Source organism: Agelaius phoeniceus, chromosome 10 (genome assembly GCF_051311805.1).
Source record: "Agelaius phoeniceus isolate bAgePho1 chromosome 10, bAgePho1.hap1, whole genome shotgun sequence".
In the NCBI taxonomy this organism is placed as follows: Eukaryota; Metazoa; Chordata; class Aves; order Passeriformes; family Icteridae; genus Agelaius; species Agelaius phoeniceus.
The window spans coordinates 15,673,162-15,689,591 of NC_135274.1; the positions used below are offsets into that span (position 1 = coordinate 15,673,162).

The 16,430-nt window shown below is 45.6% G+C and overlaps 1 protein-coding gene across 1 annotated transcript in view; it reads left to right on the plus strand.

The window, feature by feature from the left end:
- MB21D2 (Mab-21 domain containing 2) overlaps nucleotides 1-8,639 on the plus strand; it is a 59,100-nt gene extending 50,461 nt beyond the window's left edge. The window contains exon 2 of the mRNA XM_054639387.2: nucleotides 4,976-8,639. Coding sequence (XP_054495362.1) covers nucleotides 4,976-6,240 — 1,265 coding nt within the window. The 3' untranslated portion in view covers nucleotides 6,241-8,639. The remainder of the gene's footprint in view (nucleotides 1-4,975) is intronic.
- The last annotated feature ends 7,791 nt before the right edge of the window (nucleotides 8,640-16,430 follow it).

A 16,430-nucleotide genomic window follows, 5' to 3' on the forward strand; every position in this document is an offset into this window, starting at 1 on the left:
AAAAAGGATGAACCTGTGAGGAAAAATCAAGAGCCTTGACTTTGCATGCTGGGTCCTGTGGAAGGATTAAGCAGTAATAGAAAAGAGGGAGGCAGTAGGATATGTGAGTGGTCCTTAGCTTTCCCTATAGAACAGGTCACATATATAAGGAAGATCCCTTCTATATATCTGCTCCCTAGGCTGCCAGGGAACTCGAGGGGGGCATACACCATTTAGTGCCTGGGTCTGGTTGGTCCCAGAAGAATTCCTGTGATAGGCTTCTTCTGTGTGCAAGGTTCTGCTGATTCTCCTCTGTGGAACCTTTCCAAGCCCCCCCCTGCTCCTTTGACCTCTCTCTAGTTCCCATGCAGCAGAAGCCTCCCTGAATTCAGTGACTGCCCTGAACATCACCCCATTCAGTTTGATGAGACCAAGTTAGATTAACAGAACAGCATCTTGCTTTGCCACATTTCCTTTTGGTGGCAATGATTGCACATCTAAAGTGTCAGGAAGAAAGACTTCCTGGAAGGAACCCAAATTACGAAATGCATATGTTAGAAATAAGCTTTTATGTAATATTTTTCTTGTGGTCAGTTTCTTCAAAGAGAAATCTCTGTGTTCCTCCTTATTTCCACAAAGCTAGTCATGAAATAGCAGTGGATCCCAGCACACACTGCAATGGTCATGAAATCTGTTTATCTGAAATTCTGTCATGGTTGGAGAGCATCTTTGCATTGCAGTTTTTTTGTTTTCAATGGGAAGAATAGTCTCTGTGTCATCTGCATCAGAGTCACAGTTCATTCAAGGATGTGTCCCAAATGTAGGTGTTATATAAAGTAAAATCTCTTTTCTCTGTTTTTGTGCTCTTTGTATCTTAGTGTTTGTAGTAGAAATAAATCCTTTTTTTCCTGACACTAAAGAAACAACAAAGGAACAATGTTCTGTTGGTAGAACTCACTTGCTCACCTGTGTTCCTCTGAATTCATGTTTAGTAAACCAACCAGCAAGCCTGGCCTACAGGTGGTGCTCCTGATTTTTACAATCCTTGCCTTTCCCATGCTTGCAAGCATACTTACCTGTTAGAATGCCAAATTTACTAGCTTGGGAAGATCTTAAATTAGTTACATATCTAGAAAAACAGAATCCTTTAAGGTGGTTTAGAAAGAAGAGGTAGCTGTACACCAATCTCTCACTTAGCTTTGCCAAACACCTTTTCAGTGTCACACAAGGTACTACTGCAAATTATGTGTCTTGCCTAGTAGCAGTGAGAGGCTTCTTATGTACCAGTGAACCTACTTTGATAGCATGAGAGCTGGTCCTTCAGCTAAAATTTGTTTTGTGTGTTTGACCCTACAAATTCTGATTTGGTCTTTACAGACAACTCCACAGATTTTCTATACATTTCATTTGTTTTTCTGTAACTGCTATTGCCTCCTCCTCCCAGGTGGTCCTGGGACTGAGATGAAAAGAACAGAGCTCAAGCTGCCCACTGATGCTATTAAGTACTTGGGTTGAGTACCAGTCTTGGTATTTTTCTTTGTATTTGCACTTACATGCTTGCTGAACTGGAGTGCTGACTTGTGTTGTACATTCATGGGCTGCAGAAACTTGGGGTGAAAGCTTTGTGACAGGGTGGAGTGTGCCACACAGTGCTGGCTGATGGGATTCCTTGAAATCCCTTCACATTTCAAATAGACTTGTGAGCAAGGGGGGCAGTTTGAAGACACTGCAAACCCCTAAAGCCTTAGGTAATCCTGAATTTGGCCAGCTCAACTATTTATAGAACACTCTATGCCTATTCTAAATATACTTTCCTCAAGGGGACCTTATCTCAACTCCCTGCTCCACCACTTCAGTTGGATCAGCAATGCTGCTGTGATCATTTAGCAAAAATTCCTTCTCTTGTTCTGTGGCAGAGCTGCAGATGTTGCTGGTTTGGGACTTGAAGGGGAAGTTCTGTGCCAAGCAGAGCTCAAGGGTTTGAATTTAAACTGGAGCCAGCCAAGTAGAGAGATATTGATGACATGTTAGATTATTTGCTGTGACCATTTACTTACTATTTTTCAATATTTCTCTTCTGCTGGTAGGTCTAGAGTTCTGGAGAGGGAACATCAAGTGACTCATTGTGACAGTGTACAGAAGGCAGGGCTTGAGTCCCACTTGCTGCTGGTTAAATGGGGTTAGACTATCAACTCTATTGCTCCCATGTAAGGACAAATATTCTCTTTAGGCCAAGGAGAGCAACTCATCCAACAGCAGATTCTGAAGTGGGGAATCTCTTTGGAAAAATCCTGATTTTCTTTTTTAGTTGAAGGCCCTGGGATAGAAGTTCTGGTGCAAAGGGCCCACTGCAGAGCATTTTTCATCCCTTGAGTTTAAAAAGATTTAGAAAAATGCATCCTTTATTCAGTCCTATAAGTTTGAACATTTTCCTCTGTCGGATAGTTACATTCTGTCTGCCTGTCTCAGGAACATCTGCAAATTTGCATGGCAGATGCTGCAGAGCACTGTCCTGAGTGGGAAATTTTGGCTGAGTGTAGAGGCAGGATGGGCCATCCAAACCCTTCATATCATGAATAGATGTGCTGCCCCACAGTAAGGGCCAGTAGTGCATTAATCTGGGGAAAAAAAATTGCTCCCTGTCCCTATGATGTGATTGATCCAGACTCTGCTTTGTGGGTATTGGACTCAACTTCCAGCAGAGGTGTAAAGCACTAATGCTGCTTGCACTGGTTCAAGGACAGGATTCAGAGGCAGTGTGTCAGTAGTGTCTGCAGAAGTCACATCAATTGAGGTACCCATTAGAAAACCCCTTCTGGGTACAGCAAAAGAGTGACTGCTACTTATTTAGCCTCTGGGACAGAGAAGCCTGTGTAAGACTTTGCTGCTCCACAGATCAGGGTAACATAGCTCACTGTGTGTCTAAGCCTCAGAAAATGTTTTTGAGGTTGACAGAAGCTTTTCTTAGTTATTACCCTTTGAGGATGAACAGGGCAGCGTGTGGCAAGATCGCAGAATGGGATTAGCTCAGGATTTAGCAGGAAGAGTTTCTTAGCACTCCTTTAGAGCTATTTCCTTCTATTGCAGCCCCTGGAGCTGCATGAAATAGAAGGGTTTATATCCTTGCCTGCCTGGCAGGAAAATCATCCCAGCTCAGTGCAGCAAAATGGACTGGGTCCAGTGCTCTTGGAAGGAATGAAACAGGTCAAGTGTATTTAACAAGGAATTTCACATGGGGGCTTTCAGGTACACTGAATATTGCCCCAGGATGCATTCTGCCTCACACAAAGGCCTCTTCCTCCAATATCCTTGGCTTTCCCAAGGAATCAGTGTACAGAGAGCTTTAGATTTTGCTCTGGTCATGGCTTACCTATAAGCATGCAGGTAGTGTTTCCTTGTTGCTGTCCTACATGCAGGGAAGGCCAGGTGAGTCTGAAAGCACTGTAGTGCCACTCAGCCTAGTGCAGCCCTCAGTGCCTTGGGTGCTGCTGCTGCTGCTCTCTGCTAGGGTGACCCACTCAGTGCAGGCAGTGTCTGTGATCCTACAGGGATGCAATACCTCAGGAAAGGCTCTGCAGTCACTGGGACCATGACAGCATGGGTACTCATACTGTAGTGCTGATCATTTGTGTTTCACATTCTTGATGTGTCTGCCTGTGATTTCTGGGCTGACAGAGTGACTGGCAGCTTTCTGGCTCACTCTGTTATGCCTCTGGCTAGTTATTCCCACTGCTGTCTCTCTAAGACCAGCTTCCTTTTAATGGAAGTTGTCCATTTGACCATTCTTGACGTAAACAAACCATATTGCCTTTCAGAAGCTGGACTCAGTAATGCATGCCAACAAAAACTAGTGCATTTGTACTTGTAAGGAATAAAATCTATCCCCTTTGCAGTGCTTATAACAGCTTCAGCATCTCCATTCAGAACCACTGGCCTTTGTTCCTCATGGCTGAGGTGTGGCGGCTGAATTGAGGCTGGGAAGCAACCAAAAGCATTTAACCACAAGAGGAACACCAGCAGTGAATCAGCCCAGAAAGCAGGAGCAGACTGCAGAGCAGTTGAAGTGCAGAGCTCAATTTTAAGCCTAATTTGAACACTGAATGAGGTGCTAATATCTCAGCTTCTGTGTAGAGTCTCAGTGTGCTGTTCATTTTCTATGGACACAGTATAGCGGAGTGTATTTATAGAATTCCTGGTGAAAAGCTGGCTTTGTACAACTGGTACAGGCATTGCAGGGTGAATGTTGCCTCTGGTTTTGGTGCTGAAAGTAAAAATCTGTCTTCATGTCTGTGTTCTGGGGAGCTGATCAGATATTTTATGTCATTGCAGCTTGAAGAGCCAGTTTCAGAGCTGGCTTCTCTAATTGCCTGATCATTTAACCTGCTCCATTTGCCCATAAGAGAAGGATGCATTTCTTTTGTTCATGTTGCCTTGTTCATCAGTAAATGTAAATGTAAAGCAGATTGTAAAATCAGACCTGCTTGAACTAACATTTGTAGCTATTCATTCACTCATGAGCAAACCAACTCCCTGATGCTGGTCCAGCTTTTTTCTATACCAGAGAGAAAATAAGAACAGCGAGTCAATTAATATTCTCTTTTCTCTATGGAGTGTTGGTGAAACATTTGGATACTCTGGAAATGAATGTCAGTATGGTGAAAAACTGGTTTAGAAGGTGTTGAAAAAGTTACATTTAGTTCTAGAAGTATCTTTGCTGTGTTTCACCAGAGGCTGCTGCTTTTTTCCATTGCTTGAAGTGTGATGTTTAGGATGGACTTCACACATTCCCAGGAATGCAGGGAAGGCCATGCCCTGAGTCAGGTGAGACCAAAGGTGGTCTGAGTGCTGGGCCTGATTTATGTTTTTGCCACACCAAAAGTTATAGATACCTCTGGCTGCTTATTTTTCCTGCTGGGCATGGGATGGGTTTTAATCCTGGTTAGATCCTGTATCAGTTTGCCTTTTTTGAAAGGATTTCTCTTTCTGTCTTTTTCAGGCATGGTTCAGAAACTCGACCAGAAGCTGCCTGTAGCCAACGAGTACCTGCTGCTGTCGGGCGGCGTGCGGGAAGGTGTGGTGGACATTGACCTCGATGAGCTGAATGTTTATGCCCGGGGCACAGACTACGACATGGACTTCACCCTGCTGGTGCCTGCACTGAAGCTGCACGACCGCAACCAGCCGGTGACGCTGGACATGCGCCACTCGGCCCTGTGCCACTCCTGGCTGAGCCTGCGCCTCTTCGACGAAGGAACCATCAGCAAGTGGAAGGACTGCTGCACAATCGTGGACCATATCAATGGAGCTACCAATTACTTCTTCTCCCCAACAAAAGTTGCAGACTGGTTCTATGAGTCCATTAGCATCGTGCTCTCTGAGATCCAGAAGAAGCCCCAGCGAGGGATGCCAAAGGTGGAGAAGGTAGAAAAGAATGGGACTATCATATCCATTATTTTGGGAGTGGGCAGCAGCCGCATGCTGTATGACATTGTCCCTGTGGTGTCCTTCAAAGGCTGGCCGGCTGTGGCACAGAGCTGGCTGATGGAGAACCACTTCTGGGATGGGAAGATCACGGAGGAGGAAGTCATAAGTGGGTTTTACTTAGTGCCTGCATGTTCCTACAAGGGGAAGAAGGACAATGAATGGAGGCTGTCATTTGCCAGGAGTGAAGTGCAGCTGAAAAAGTGCATCTCCAGCAGCCTCATGCAAGCCTACCAGGCCTGCAAAGCCATCATCATCAAACTGCTGTCCCGCCCCAAAGCCATTAGTCCATATCACCTGCGCAGCATGATGCTGTGGGCTTGCGACAGGCTGCCAGCCAGCTACCTGGCCCAGGAGGATTACGCAGCCCATTTCCTCCTGGGGCTCATCGATGATCTCCAGCACTGCTTGGTCAACAAGATGTGCCCTAACTACTTCATCCCGCAGTGCAACATGCTGGAGCACCTGTCTGAAGACACGGTGATGCTCCACGCGCGGAAGCTGTCCTCGGTGCGCTCCGACCCCGCCGAGCACCTCCGGACTGCCATCGAGCACGTCAAGGCAGCCAACAGGCTCACCCTGGAGCTGCAGCGGCGGGGCAGCACCACCAGCATCCCCTCCCCGCAGTCCGACGGAGGGGACCCCAACCAGCCCGATGACCGGTTAGCCAAAAAGTTGCAGCAGCTAGTGACTGAGAACCCCGGAAAGTCCATCTCTGTCTTCATCAATCCAGATGATGTCACAAGGCCTCACTTCAGAATTGATGATAAATTTTTCTGAGCTTTCGTCAATGTTTCTTGGGATTTTTATTTGTTTTGTTTTTTAAAACTCTTGCAGTGAGCAGGTTTTTTAATTTGGTTTTTCTTGATGACTTAGTCTCTTGGTTTTTACATATCCAGCATAGATTGGATCTGTTGAGAACAATCTGAACAAATTATAAATCCTGTTTCTGCAGGACAGTGCAGATTTTGGAACAGTATATTACTATTTCATATGCTGCTTTTTTTTTTTTTTCATCCACCCTGCCCATTGTCTGTGAGTAGTTTCTAAAGGAGGACATGCATTGTAAACACAAGCCACAGTGTAATGTAGGGTTTTTTTCCAAGCTTCCATAATTTATGTACATTGTTGGGCCGCGGGAGAAAGAACAACTCCCCTTCCGTTGCTTCAGAAATTCACTTCTTTTTCCATGAGCTTCCATCACCCTAAAGAAATGAGGAGAGGCTGGGTTGGAAAGCACTCCTGGTAATTTGACGAGGCCAAATCTACTGGGCTGAAGCCCAGTTCATCTGTTCTTCACATTTCTGATACAGGGGAGAAAGCTGACTTTAAAGATGATGATGCAGCTTTTTGGGGAAAGAGTTGTTTCTGTTTTGATCTACTTTTTGAATGTAATTGTTCATTAATTGGACCTTGTACAGTCCAGAGGGTTGTTTCTGCTGCTTTTCCATGCGGAATAAGGTTATGGAATGTTAGTTTTAGTGTGTGTAATTATTCAAAGCCTTATTTAAATTCTATTAAAGAACATACCATTTTAAATGTAATTGCACTAATGAAATCTCTGCCATTACCTCAGTCCCACTGTTTGTGTTTCTTTCATGAATTAGCATCTGTTATTAGGTCTCAATATTGCTGATTGCTTGAGACCCCTCTGGTCTCACGGTTTCAGGTCATTTCTTGATTGTCTTTTGTAAAAGACTTCCTTGTTAGCCCGGCTATGTGTGAGCAGTCAGAGTTTTGCATTGGCATATTTCTTTGGATGCGTATTGTGTGTTGCAGTGCATATTGCATTAATATGTATTGCATGTTGTTGAAACAGGTTTACCATTAGATAAGGATGTAATGCTAAAGCAGTGGTATGTGCAAAGTGAATCAGCCAGACCTCCAGCAAAGGAGCTACCTTGCTTCTCTAATGCATGTATTAGGCCTGATCCTTTCTGGCAGTTACCATTCCCTGGACTCCTGAGAACTTTCTGACTCACCCTGGGACATGGGAGATCTTACTCTGGTCTCATGTTTGCAAAAGTTGTGTTTGTGTGTAAAACTTGTGGTGCAACAGTAGCCTTGAAAAACACATACACTTTTCTTCTGTGTGTAGGGTAAGATGTATGGTAACAAGGGTTAGTCTGAGCCAAAAATAATTCCAGAGTTCAAGGATAGAGTGACTTATTGTGGCTGGCTGGCCAGTGACTGATATTTAGGCCTTAAATCAGCAATTTGGGCTTACTGATTATCCCAGAGACGCTGTTCTGATCCAAACTTGATGCATGTGTTAAAATGTGATTATTAGAACAGGTTGAAGTATTTTTTAAATATTTGACAGACAAATGAGGTGCATATCTAGTAAATTCTAACTGATAAAAATTGTGTATGAAAAATGTGTCACTTTTTCAGTCCAGCCTTTGTGGTACAGAAACCAGGCTGGTGGAGCAGCACACCAACAGCTTTGGCAACTGCTTTATTAGATGGCAGGGAGGTTCCAATACCTGATCTAGTGCCCAAGTCATGTCTTAAAACTTTAGCTCCTCCATCTCTTGGGCATAATTGAAAACTTCACCCCATTGCTATAGCCAAGATGTTCACATTTACCTGAATTTACTGGTACACACTTACAAGAAGCTCTCAGAAGTTGCTGGCCTGATGGAGTGGACGAGGATTTAACCTTAAAGCACAATTGGCTCTTGATCATGAGCCCTGTGCAGCTGCAGTTTGGTCCGGGGAAGGACATGGATTGGCTTCAGCAGAAGCAGAGCTGGGTCCTACCTGTGTGGCTATTCCCAAAGATGAGTTTCCATATAAACCTGTGAAACCTGCCTGGGGGAGGCAGGAGAAACAACGGGGAATCCTCTCCAGAAGTGCGTGGAAAATGCAGATTTGTTGAAATGGTTTCTTCCCCAGTCTCTGGGACTTCTGTTTGTTGAAAGAAGAGTCTGGGCTGCAGGATGAAGTTTCCCATCACTACATGAGAAATCTGCTCAGCACAAAGCAGCAGTAGCCTGGCAGGCAGAGTACTCTCCCAGGAGACCCATTGTCTGTGCCAGTGCTCCTGAGATATGCAGAAACACAGCCTTCCTCATGCCAGTTCAATGTCCTGGTGACCAGCAGTTTGACTAGCCCATGTCAAGCTCTGGTGTGTGCTCCTTTTTTTGGTTTTAATTAAAAAAACATTTTGAAAAGTATTCACCTTGTTCTTCCTGCATTCCATGTGTTGGGGTTTGTTGTTGTTGTTGTTGGGTTTTTTGTTTGGTTTTTTGTTTGGTTGTTTTTTTTTTTCTTGTGGGGGAATGGAGGCTTGACTTTTTTCTGGACTGAAAAGCAGTTTTCCAGGCAGGTTTGTGAGAATGTTATATCCTCCAACTGGACCATCTGTCTTCCCAGGAGACAGAATCCTAATCTGCAGTAGGTTTGTATCTGTCTAGTATTTGCTCTTCTCCACATACTATAGTTAATGAAGCAAGCTGCCAGCCCAGAGGTGACAAGTGTTTTGTATATTAGAGAATACAAAAGACTGTTTTCTTCCTTTTCTATTGCCCCCTCTTGCCTTTGAGTATATGCTGGCACAGACTTGTGAAGTGCAGAAGTCTCTGTGTGGGATTTCAAAGTAGTCAGTGGGTTTAGATACCAATGACCTTTTACTCTTTACTTCTCTCTGCAAGTTTCAATGAAACCATGGTGCTTTTCCTGTTAGGGAGTTCTTGAAAGTCATTCACACAAGCAGTTTAGAGCACTCAGCCCTATGGGGTTAGAGACTTGGCCAGTCTTACAAACACTGAACTAAAAGGGAATTTGCTTTAAACTAGCAATGTAGGCATCTTCCCTGCTGATGTCAAGAGGAGACAAGTCAGTGCTATGAGCCAGTGTCTCCATGGGAGCTTCAGTTCTGCACCCACTGCTATGGCAGGTAAGACTTCTTTTTTTTCTTTTCCTTTTGCCCATTAGCCACCTTTCTGCTGACTTCTCCCTGTCCTGAGTGAGGTTGTAAAAGGACTGGGACAGTTTGTGAGGGGCTGGCAGCATGTAGGATGGATCCCTTGTGAGTCTGTGAGTTAATGACTCCTACAGGGTTAAAAGGGAGGGAGTCCCAGCCAAGAGGGTCTGGCTTTGAGGCATCAGAAAGGTGGGGAGGAAGGAAAAGTGCCCTTCAGAGGCTCCTCTTCCTCCTCCCAGTGTGATCCTCCTTGGGCATCTTGGCTCTGGTCCTACTCTTGGAACATGCTTTTGCCTTTGCTCTTTCCATAGGGTTTCTCTCCAGTAGGACAGTGGGAGAAGCAGCTAATTTGACTGGTTCCAGTTGTTGTAAGTTCTGGGAGATGGTGAAAAAGCTGTCACTTCTTCAGAAGGACACCTGAGCTGCTGCAGAGGTGACAGAACCACCAGCTAATGGGAGTTACTCTCAGTGCTGTGTTGGGAGAACTCATTTGAAGGCAGAAGGGAACAAGAGACCAAGAGCTTTGTGTCAGCCTGCAGTCTCTGCTCCTTCAGGCAGATTGTGTGAAGCCTCAGTCACTCTTGTCTGGCTGTGATAAATTGGTTTCTGCACATATTCCAATACTTTAGCCTGGAGAAGTATTGGTGCTCTAACCAGAAAACTACAACTGGGCATCACAACCACTCTTTGCAGCAAAATACCAGCAGGACTTTAACCTTGCACTGCCCAAAATAGAAGCCAGTTCACAAAAGCCTCTGAAAGAGGTGGTTTTTACTAGTGTGTTTTCTCTGTTGTCATTGTGACAAATAGCACTAATTTTGATCTAGATTCTTGGACTTTCCCTGATTGCCTTGTTCCAGTGGAGAGTAACCTTTTGGCAGCTATGGTGGTTCTGTGCTGGACACCTGAGCTCTGTGCCCTTCCACTGCTTGGTCTCCCCATGGAGGGCTGTGAGAAGGACTTGTGTCTGCTAAAAATTGACTGAAACAGGCATTGAAAGGTGGCAGTCACAATAAATTCCATTGGGAGACTTGAAAATATGCTCAAAACAAAGCGTGTGTACTTTGCTGTATAGAAGCTGATTGTGGTCAGACTAAAGTAAGCAGACATTTATCATATTTTCTTAACCCATGCATAATACAAGTGGCCATGTACAATGCAAGTGACTGTGGCAGAGGGAAAGGAAGATAGATTTGCTAATTATTATTTCTTATATTTTTTTTTAAAGGTGTGCATACTCCATGCATAGAATTGCTTAAAAACATCCATCTGTCCCTTTTTATGGGTTCAGTGTTGGATGCATTTTGCCACTTTGTCTTCTATTAAAGTGAGCATTTTTGAAAGGTTGCTGGGCAGCTGAGGGTAATAATGTTCACATTCTCCTGGCATTGCTCAGTGATTAGAAGTATTCAGCATGCAAATAGTTCGTTCAACTTCAGCAAGTACATCATCTCCCTCCTGCCAGCCTTGCTTGGGGTGAGCTAATGGACTTTTAACATTATACAGCTTAGAGAGCACTGTCTCTAATAGCTCCTGATTAAGCTCTCCAGAAAGGCAAATAACCATCACGGGGCAAAGGCTAAACCAGGGGAGGGAGGGGAAAGAACACCCTGGCCAAGGGACTCTTGCTGACATGTTTTGGGTTTAGGGACATTCAGCATTATATTTAGCACATTTTGGCTTTCAAGAACTGTCAAGTGAATCCAAATTTATTTTCTCTGAATGCTTTTAGAATAGTGATAAAATAGCCCTCACTCCCTTCTCCTCCCCTTTTGCCATTTATAATCTATTATTTTAGGACTGCTCTGAGGAACTATTGTGTTTTCCTATTATCATTGTCCCTGGCTCAGCACTGTGCTTCCAGGCTGAATGTAGGCTTTTGGGGTTATTTTTATCTTAGTGGCCTTCTGTGGTAGAGGAACACACTCTCATTCAGTCTCCAGACAGCCTGATTCACCAGGCAGAGAGGTGGGTGCATATCGGGGCCATCAGGCTCTCTTCAAACTGACTCAGCCCTGTCTTTTCCTCAGTTTTTGTGTGTTAGGAATATCAGTATGAAAGACATGACTGAGGTCTTGCTAAGCCCACAGAAGACATGGTGTGTGATTCTGAAGTCAAGCAAGCTCCAGTGCAAAGTGAAAACTGAGCCCAAAAAGCCACTTTTCTCCCTGATTCTCAACCCATCTGACTCCTTTGTTTCAGTTTTATTTTGGGGAGGTGGAGAGAGATGAGCTGCTTTTGTCCACTTCAGTGGGTACAAATCACAGCTGTGGCCGAGGACGTCAGGCACTTCACTCATTAATGGCTTTGTCTCCAGGTCTCCATTGCTTATGCCCTACCATGACATTGACAGGATGGGAGAGGGTTTTATGATTTGTTCAGCATTGTGCAAAGAAAGGAATGGGCATTTTTCATGAAGGGCTGGTGACCTATTGTCCTTCCCCTGCTCCCGCGTGCCAAGGCTTACACACACAGTTTATTAATTGCCACTTTTGTGGGCTGCAGCTGATCACAGAGGGAATGCCAAGGTGTTTCTGTGCAAACCAGTCTTCAACCTTCAGCATCCCTTGCAGGGTAAGTCTGCTCCTGACTGAAGTCTGTGCTCTCAGAACAGACTTTGGTTGTGTTTGAAGGGTACAGGCTGGGTCTGTGTACACAGAGAATGGCAGGCCAGGTTCCCTATGGCTGACACACAGGGAGATAAATCCACTTGTCTGATCTGAAAGAACACAGAGAAGATAATGCTTCCTGCTGGGAGGCCGCTGCAAAGTCTAACTTTTCCAGCACTCTGACTTGTGCAGTGACCAGGAGCAGTCTCCATGATTTGTGCCACCATAGAGGCACCCTTGTGTCTCAGAGCTTTGTGTGTCATGTAGTAGCCACAGCTGCTGGGGCTCCTCTGCCTTCTGCCACCATGAGGGATGGAGACCAGAACTGTCTCTGGTGGTTTTCATGTTTGGGCTCCAGAGCTTATCTGGTCCACCTCCAGACCAACACTTTTTAGCACCCTGTAACAGGCAAAAGAGCTGTAATGAAAAAAATCAAAGTTGTAACTTCATTGAGCTTCTCCAAGAGGTTTCCTCTGTTTGCTAATGGTTCTGCCTGATCTTGCTTGAGGTGCACAGTGCTCCTCAGTGCTCTAATTCATTAGATTGTTTTGTTAATCAGTGGTGGCAAAACTGGGATTGGCAAGTGTTGTACTTAACCCCTAGACCGCTGTGGGTGCATACAGATGTTACCTTGTGGAATTCTTGAGCTAGTTGCACTAACATCATCTCTGCTGCTGATTGAAATGGATGGAACAATGGTGGGAAGTCATTACAGAAGGTTGCTAGGAAAGAGCACAAGCCCACCAGTTAAAGGAGATTCTAGAAATGGAACTCAGCTGTTCTGGGTCCCACCAGCCCATTGGGACTGAGTCCACCAAGGCCTATGTTACAGGGTTAGTAGCACAAAACCAGTTCCTCAGTTGTTCTTTCCCCAAGGCATGGCTCTTTACACAAAAAGCCACTGAAGGCAGAATGTGAAAGCCAGTGCAGCAGGAGGTATGTAAAGAAATATGTCTTAACTATTTCCTCTGGTCTGTTTTGCCACTGCACCCAGCCTGCCCCATTCCTCTCTCCATCTTTAAATAAACTCTCCAGAGGTGTTCTGCTATGCAGTAATGAACTGTAATGAAATAAAATTAAATTAAATGCTGCTGAATGGAGCTGCATAAATGCCTTGTCATATTTTGTTATAATCACCTACTGTGACTTCATCATCTGTGTCATCTGTCTCTCCAGCTTACTCATGGAGCAGCACACACCATGGTGACTGGGCAGAAAAGGAAAGAAATGCAAGTTCATGTGAGTTGGAGTAAATAATTCAGAGGCTCTGGTTGTTGTTCTGATACACAGAGCTGCCCAAGCTGCCAGGGCACACAGGTCCAGCACGCACAGAAACCACACTTTCCCAAGGAAAAGCCAAATATGGAGGAAACTGAGCAAAAGCCTCCAGCCTGTGACCTTCCAGCTCATTGAGCAGGTTCAAACTCAGCAGTGTGGCTGTGTGGAGGGGTGAAGTGAGGCTGCAGGGTGTGGGAGCAGTACCTGCACACTGGCACCTGTGATTGCAGTACTGTGCTTCATTGTGGAACTGGTTGAATACAGACAGTGCTTCAGTTTGAAAGCCATTTCTGAATAATAGCTCGAGAGAAAGAGGGTGGGGAAAAACCCCAAAACACACAGCCCCTCCACAGAGCAGAGGCAAGAGTGAAAGGGAGCTTCACATGGTCAGTTTTAATGTTGGGGTAGGCTTGGATTCCCTGCCAGCTGTCAACTTTACATGCAATACTTCAGCAAATGTCCACATTTGCCAACCTGAATTCAAAAGATGAAGAGAGAGGCATGAGGACAGAATAGCAACATGAATTAATGAACGTGTTTGTAAAATAATCTCCTGTATGCATAACTCCCTTTTAGTACATGATTTTCAGTCTAATCACAGAGAGGCTATGTTGGTTTGCACTTCTGCAACCCCTGAAATTCCTTTGCAGTCAGTTACAGACAGGATTTTCTGTTAAATATATATAGTACTGCTCCAGGTTCATTTAAAGAGAGTGATAATATATCATTGCTCCCAGTAGGGACATAGCTGCCTCATAGCTTATGTCTGCTGTCAGGCATTAAAGCTGGGCTTGAATGGTGCCAATCGATAGTGGAAATGCAGCAGCTGGAACTGTTAAGTGCAGCTTTAATGTTCCTTATGCAAACCCTACCTCCCACCAGAGAGTACACCTGCTCAAACAAGCAAAGAAACAGGACTGACTCCTCTATTCCCTAAATAATTCCCAATGTTTCCCCTATTTTTTGTAGTTTGTGTATCTTATGGGGGAAAAAAGAGAGAGTTTCTGAATGTGCAGAAGGTTGTAGGAGCCAAAATTAAGAAAAGAGCACCTCTTTTTTTGGGACAAATGTCTGTTGCTCACACACTCAGGGACAGATGTGCTATCCTGAGCTATCTCCTGGGCTATCAGGACAGAGTTCACTGGGTTCTGGCTCCTCATCTGCTTAGTGCCTTCCAGTTCCTGTCTTGCTTCTGACCAAAGCAGGTACCTATCCCTGACTTGGCTCCAGGCAGAACTAGTGCATGGCTGTTACATGCTCCTGTGCAGCCCCTGAGCCCCCACACTGCACCCAGCATTGCCACTAACCAGCCCCTCAGCCTGGAGCTGGACCTGACTGCCCCTGGAGCCAAAACCTGCTGCTCACACCAGCTTAGCTGGAGCTCCATGCCCTCAGGAGTGGCTGGACCTGGCATGTGCTCATGCTGAAAACCAGTTCATCTGCTCTGAACACACAGGTGACACATGGAGGGAGACCAATGTTTTGACAGGCAGGCCCTGAGGGTTTGGGATCACCATTTTATTCCATCTGTAAGCTGGAGCAATTGCAGTACTGACCTCCTTCTCCCTCTGTCACACACAGCAAAGTAGATTAGAAGGAGAAAAAATCCCTTTGTTTTCTTATTTCTTTCTGCAGGGCAGCCCTGACCCTTGTGGCACACCTGGCCATGGCTGTGCCAGGGAAGGTTCATCCATCCCAGCTGGAGCTGGTTCCAGCACAGGGGACTGATTGCTCAGCAAGGCTGGGTACAGGTGAGGGGCATTAGCAGCCATTAAAGGGTTATAAAGAGGGAATGAGGGGCATAGGAGAGCCCTGTAGGGAGAGGTCTCTGTGCTCTGGAGGTGACTGGCTGGGGGCTGTGCTCAGAAGAAGGTCTACAATGGCTGGAGAAGTAAGTGAGCTTTTTTTGTAGTACTGGTGTGACTCTGTGCACAGTGTAAAAAGCAGCTCTGTGTCCTGAGTCTGGCCCCTGAGCGTCAGGCAGAGGCTGTGATCATAAAGGGGATAGACCTTGAGCTGTGAAATGGTGGAAAAGGTGAACTCTCATTTTGGTGGAAGTATGTGCTTGCCTTTCCTACTTCTCCATTTTCTCTTATCTAGAGATTACAGCAAAGCTGTGAGCTGAGTGAGATGAAAGGCCAGGGTTTGCTTGTGTGTGCCAGGAGCTGAGGTGCCCAGAGAGCCTGAGGCAATGCTCTGGGAATTTGCAGTAGCAACTGTCCTGTTGCCTGCTCTTTCCCTAGGAAAGGATCAAGGAAACAAAGCAAGAAGTTATTGTGACTGCCTTCCAGATGTGCTCTCTGGAGGAGTCTGCTTTGGGGAGAGCTGAGCAGGAGAGGGTGGTTTGCTCTTGAGGGCAAGAAGCCTTGGAAAGCCTGCTGGGCTTGAGCTGGCTGATGCTGTTGGTACCTGTGTGGTGCCACTGCCCAGCCTGCAGACTTCCCTGGTGGGGAATTGTGTGGCCAGACTGGGAAGAAAGGGCACATCCTGGCCCACAGTCAGCTTTCACCAGTAAGCTGGACATTCCCAGGTGGTTGTAAATCCTTGTGAGGTGCCATGGAGAGAAGGTGAACAGTTCCCTTATGGCTTATGTTTCCAATTGCTGTGAAGGTGCCTCTTTGGCAGGGTGAGTTGAGGGAGCCTGCCAAGTGTTGTGTCCATGTGCTTTGTGTGTGTCCTCCAGGGCTCAGCCAGGGCAGTTTGGGTACAGGTGTGTCTGTGTCCTGCTCAGGTGGGTGCTTGGGGTTAGGGGCTGTTTGTTTGCCTTGCAGGGAGCCTGCTGTGAAGCCCAGGGTTTGCCCAGCTGGACCCTAAGGTCTCTTGATCAAATGAATTCAGTAGCTTGGGTATTTCCTTACTTGAGGAGTGTGCTGCCTGCAGGCTGGCCTAGGATTACCCCTGCCTGAAACACTTGCAGGAATGACTTCACTGACCCCAGGAGAGTGAGAGGCCTCAGCAGAGCACAGGTGTAGGTTTTAATGGCAATGCACAAGTGTCCTAGGCTGTATTATAAAAGCCCTTGCTCACTCCTTGAAGTCTTCAGATTTTTAAAAGCAGAAACTGTGTAATGCAGCCTGATTTTGGCCTTTGTTGTATTTTAAAGGCTGTAATTCCTCTCCATGCTAAACTACCTAATTTCTCTACCTTTCTTAAAG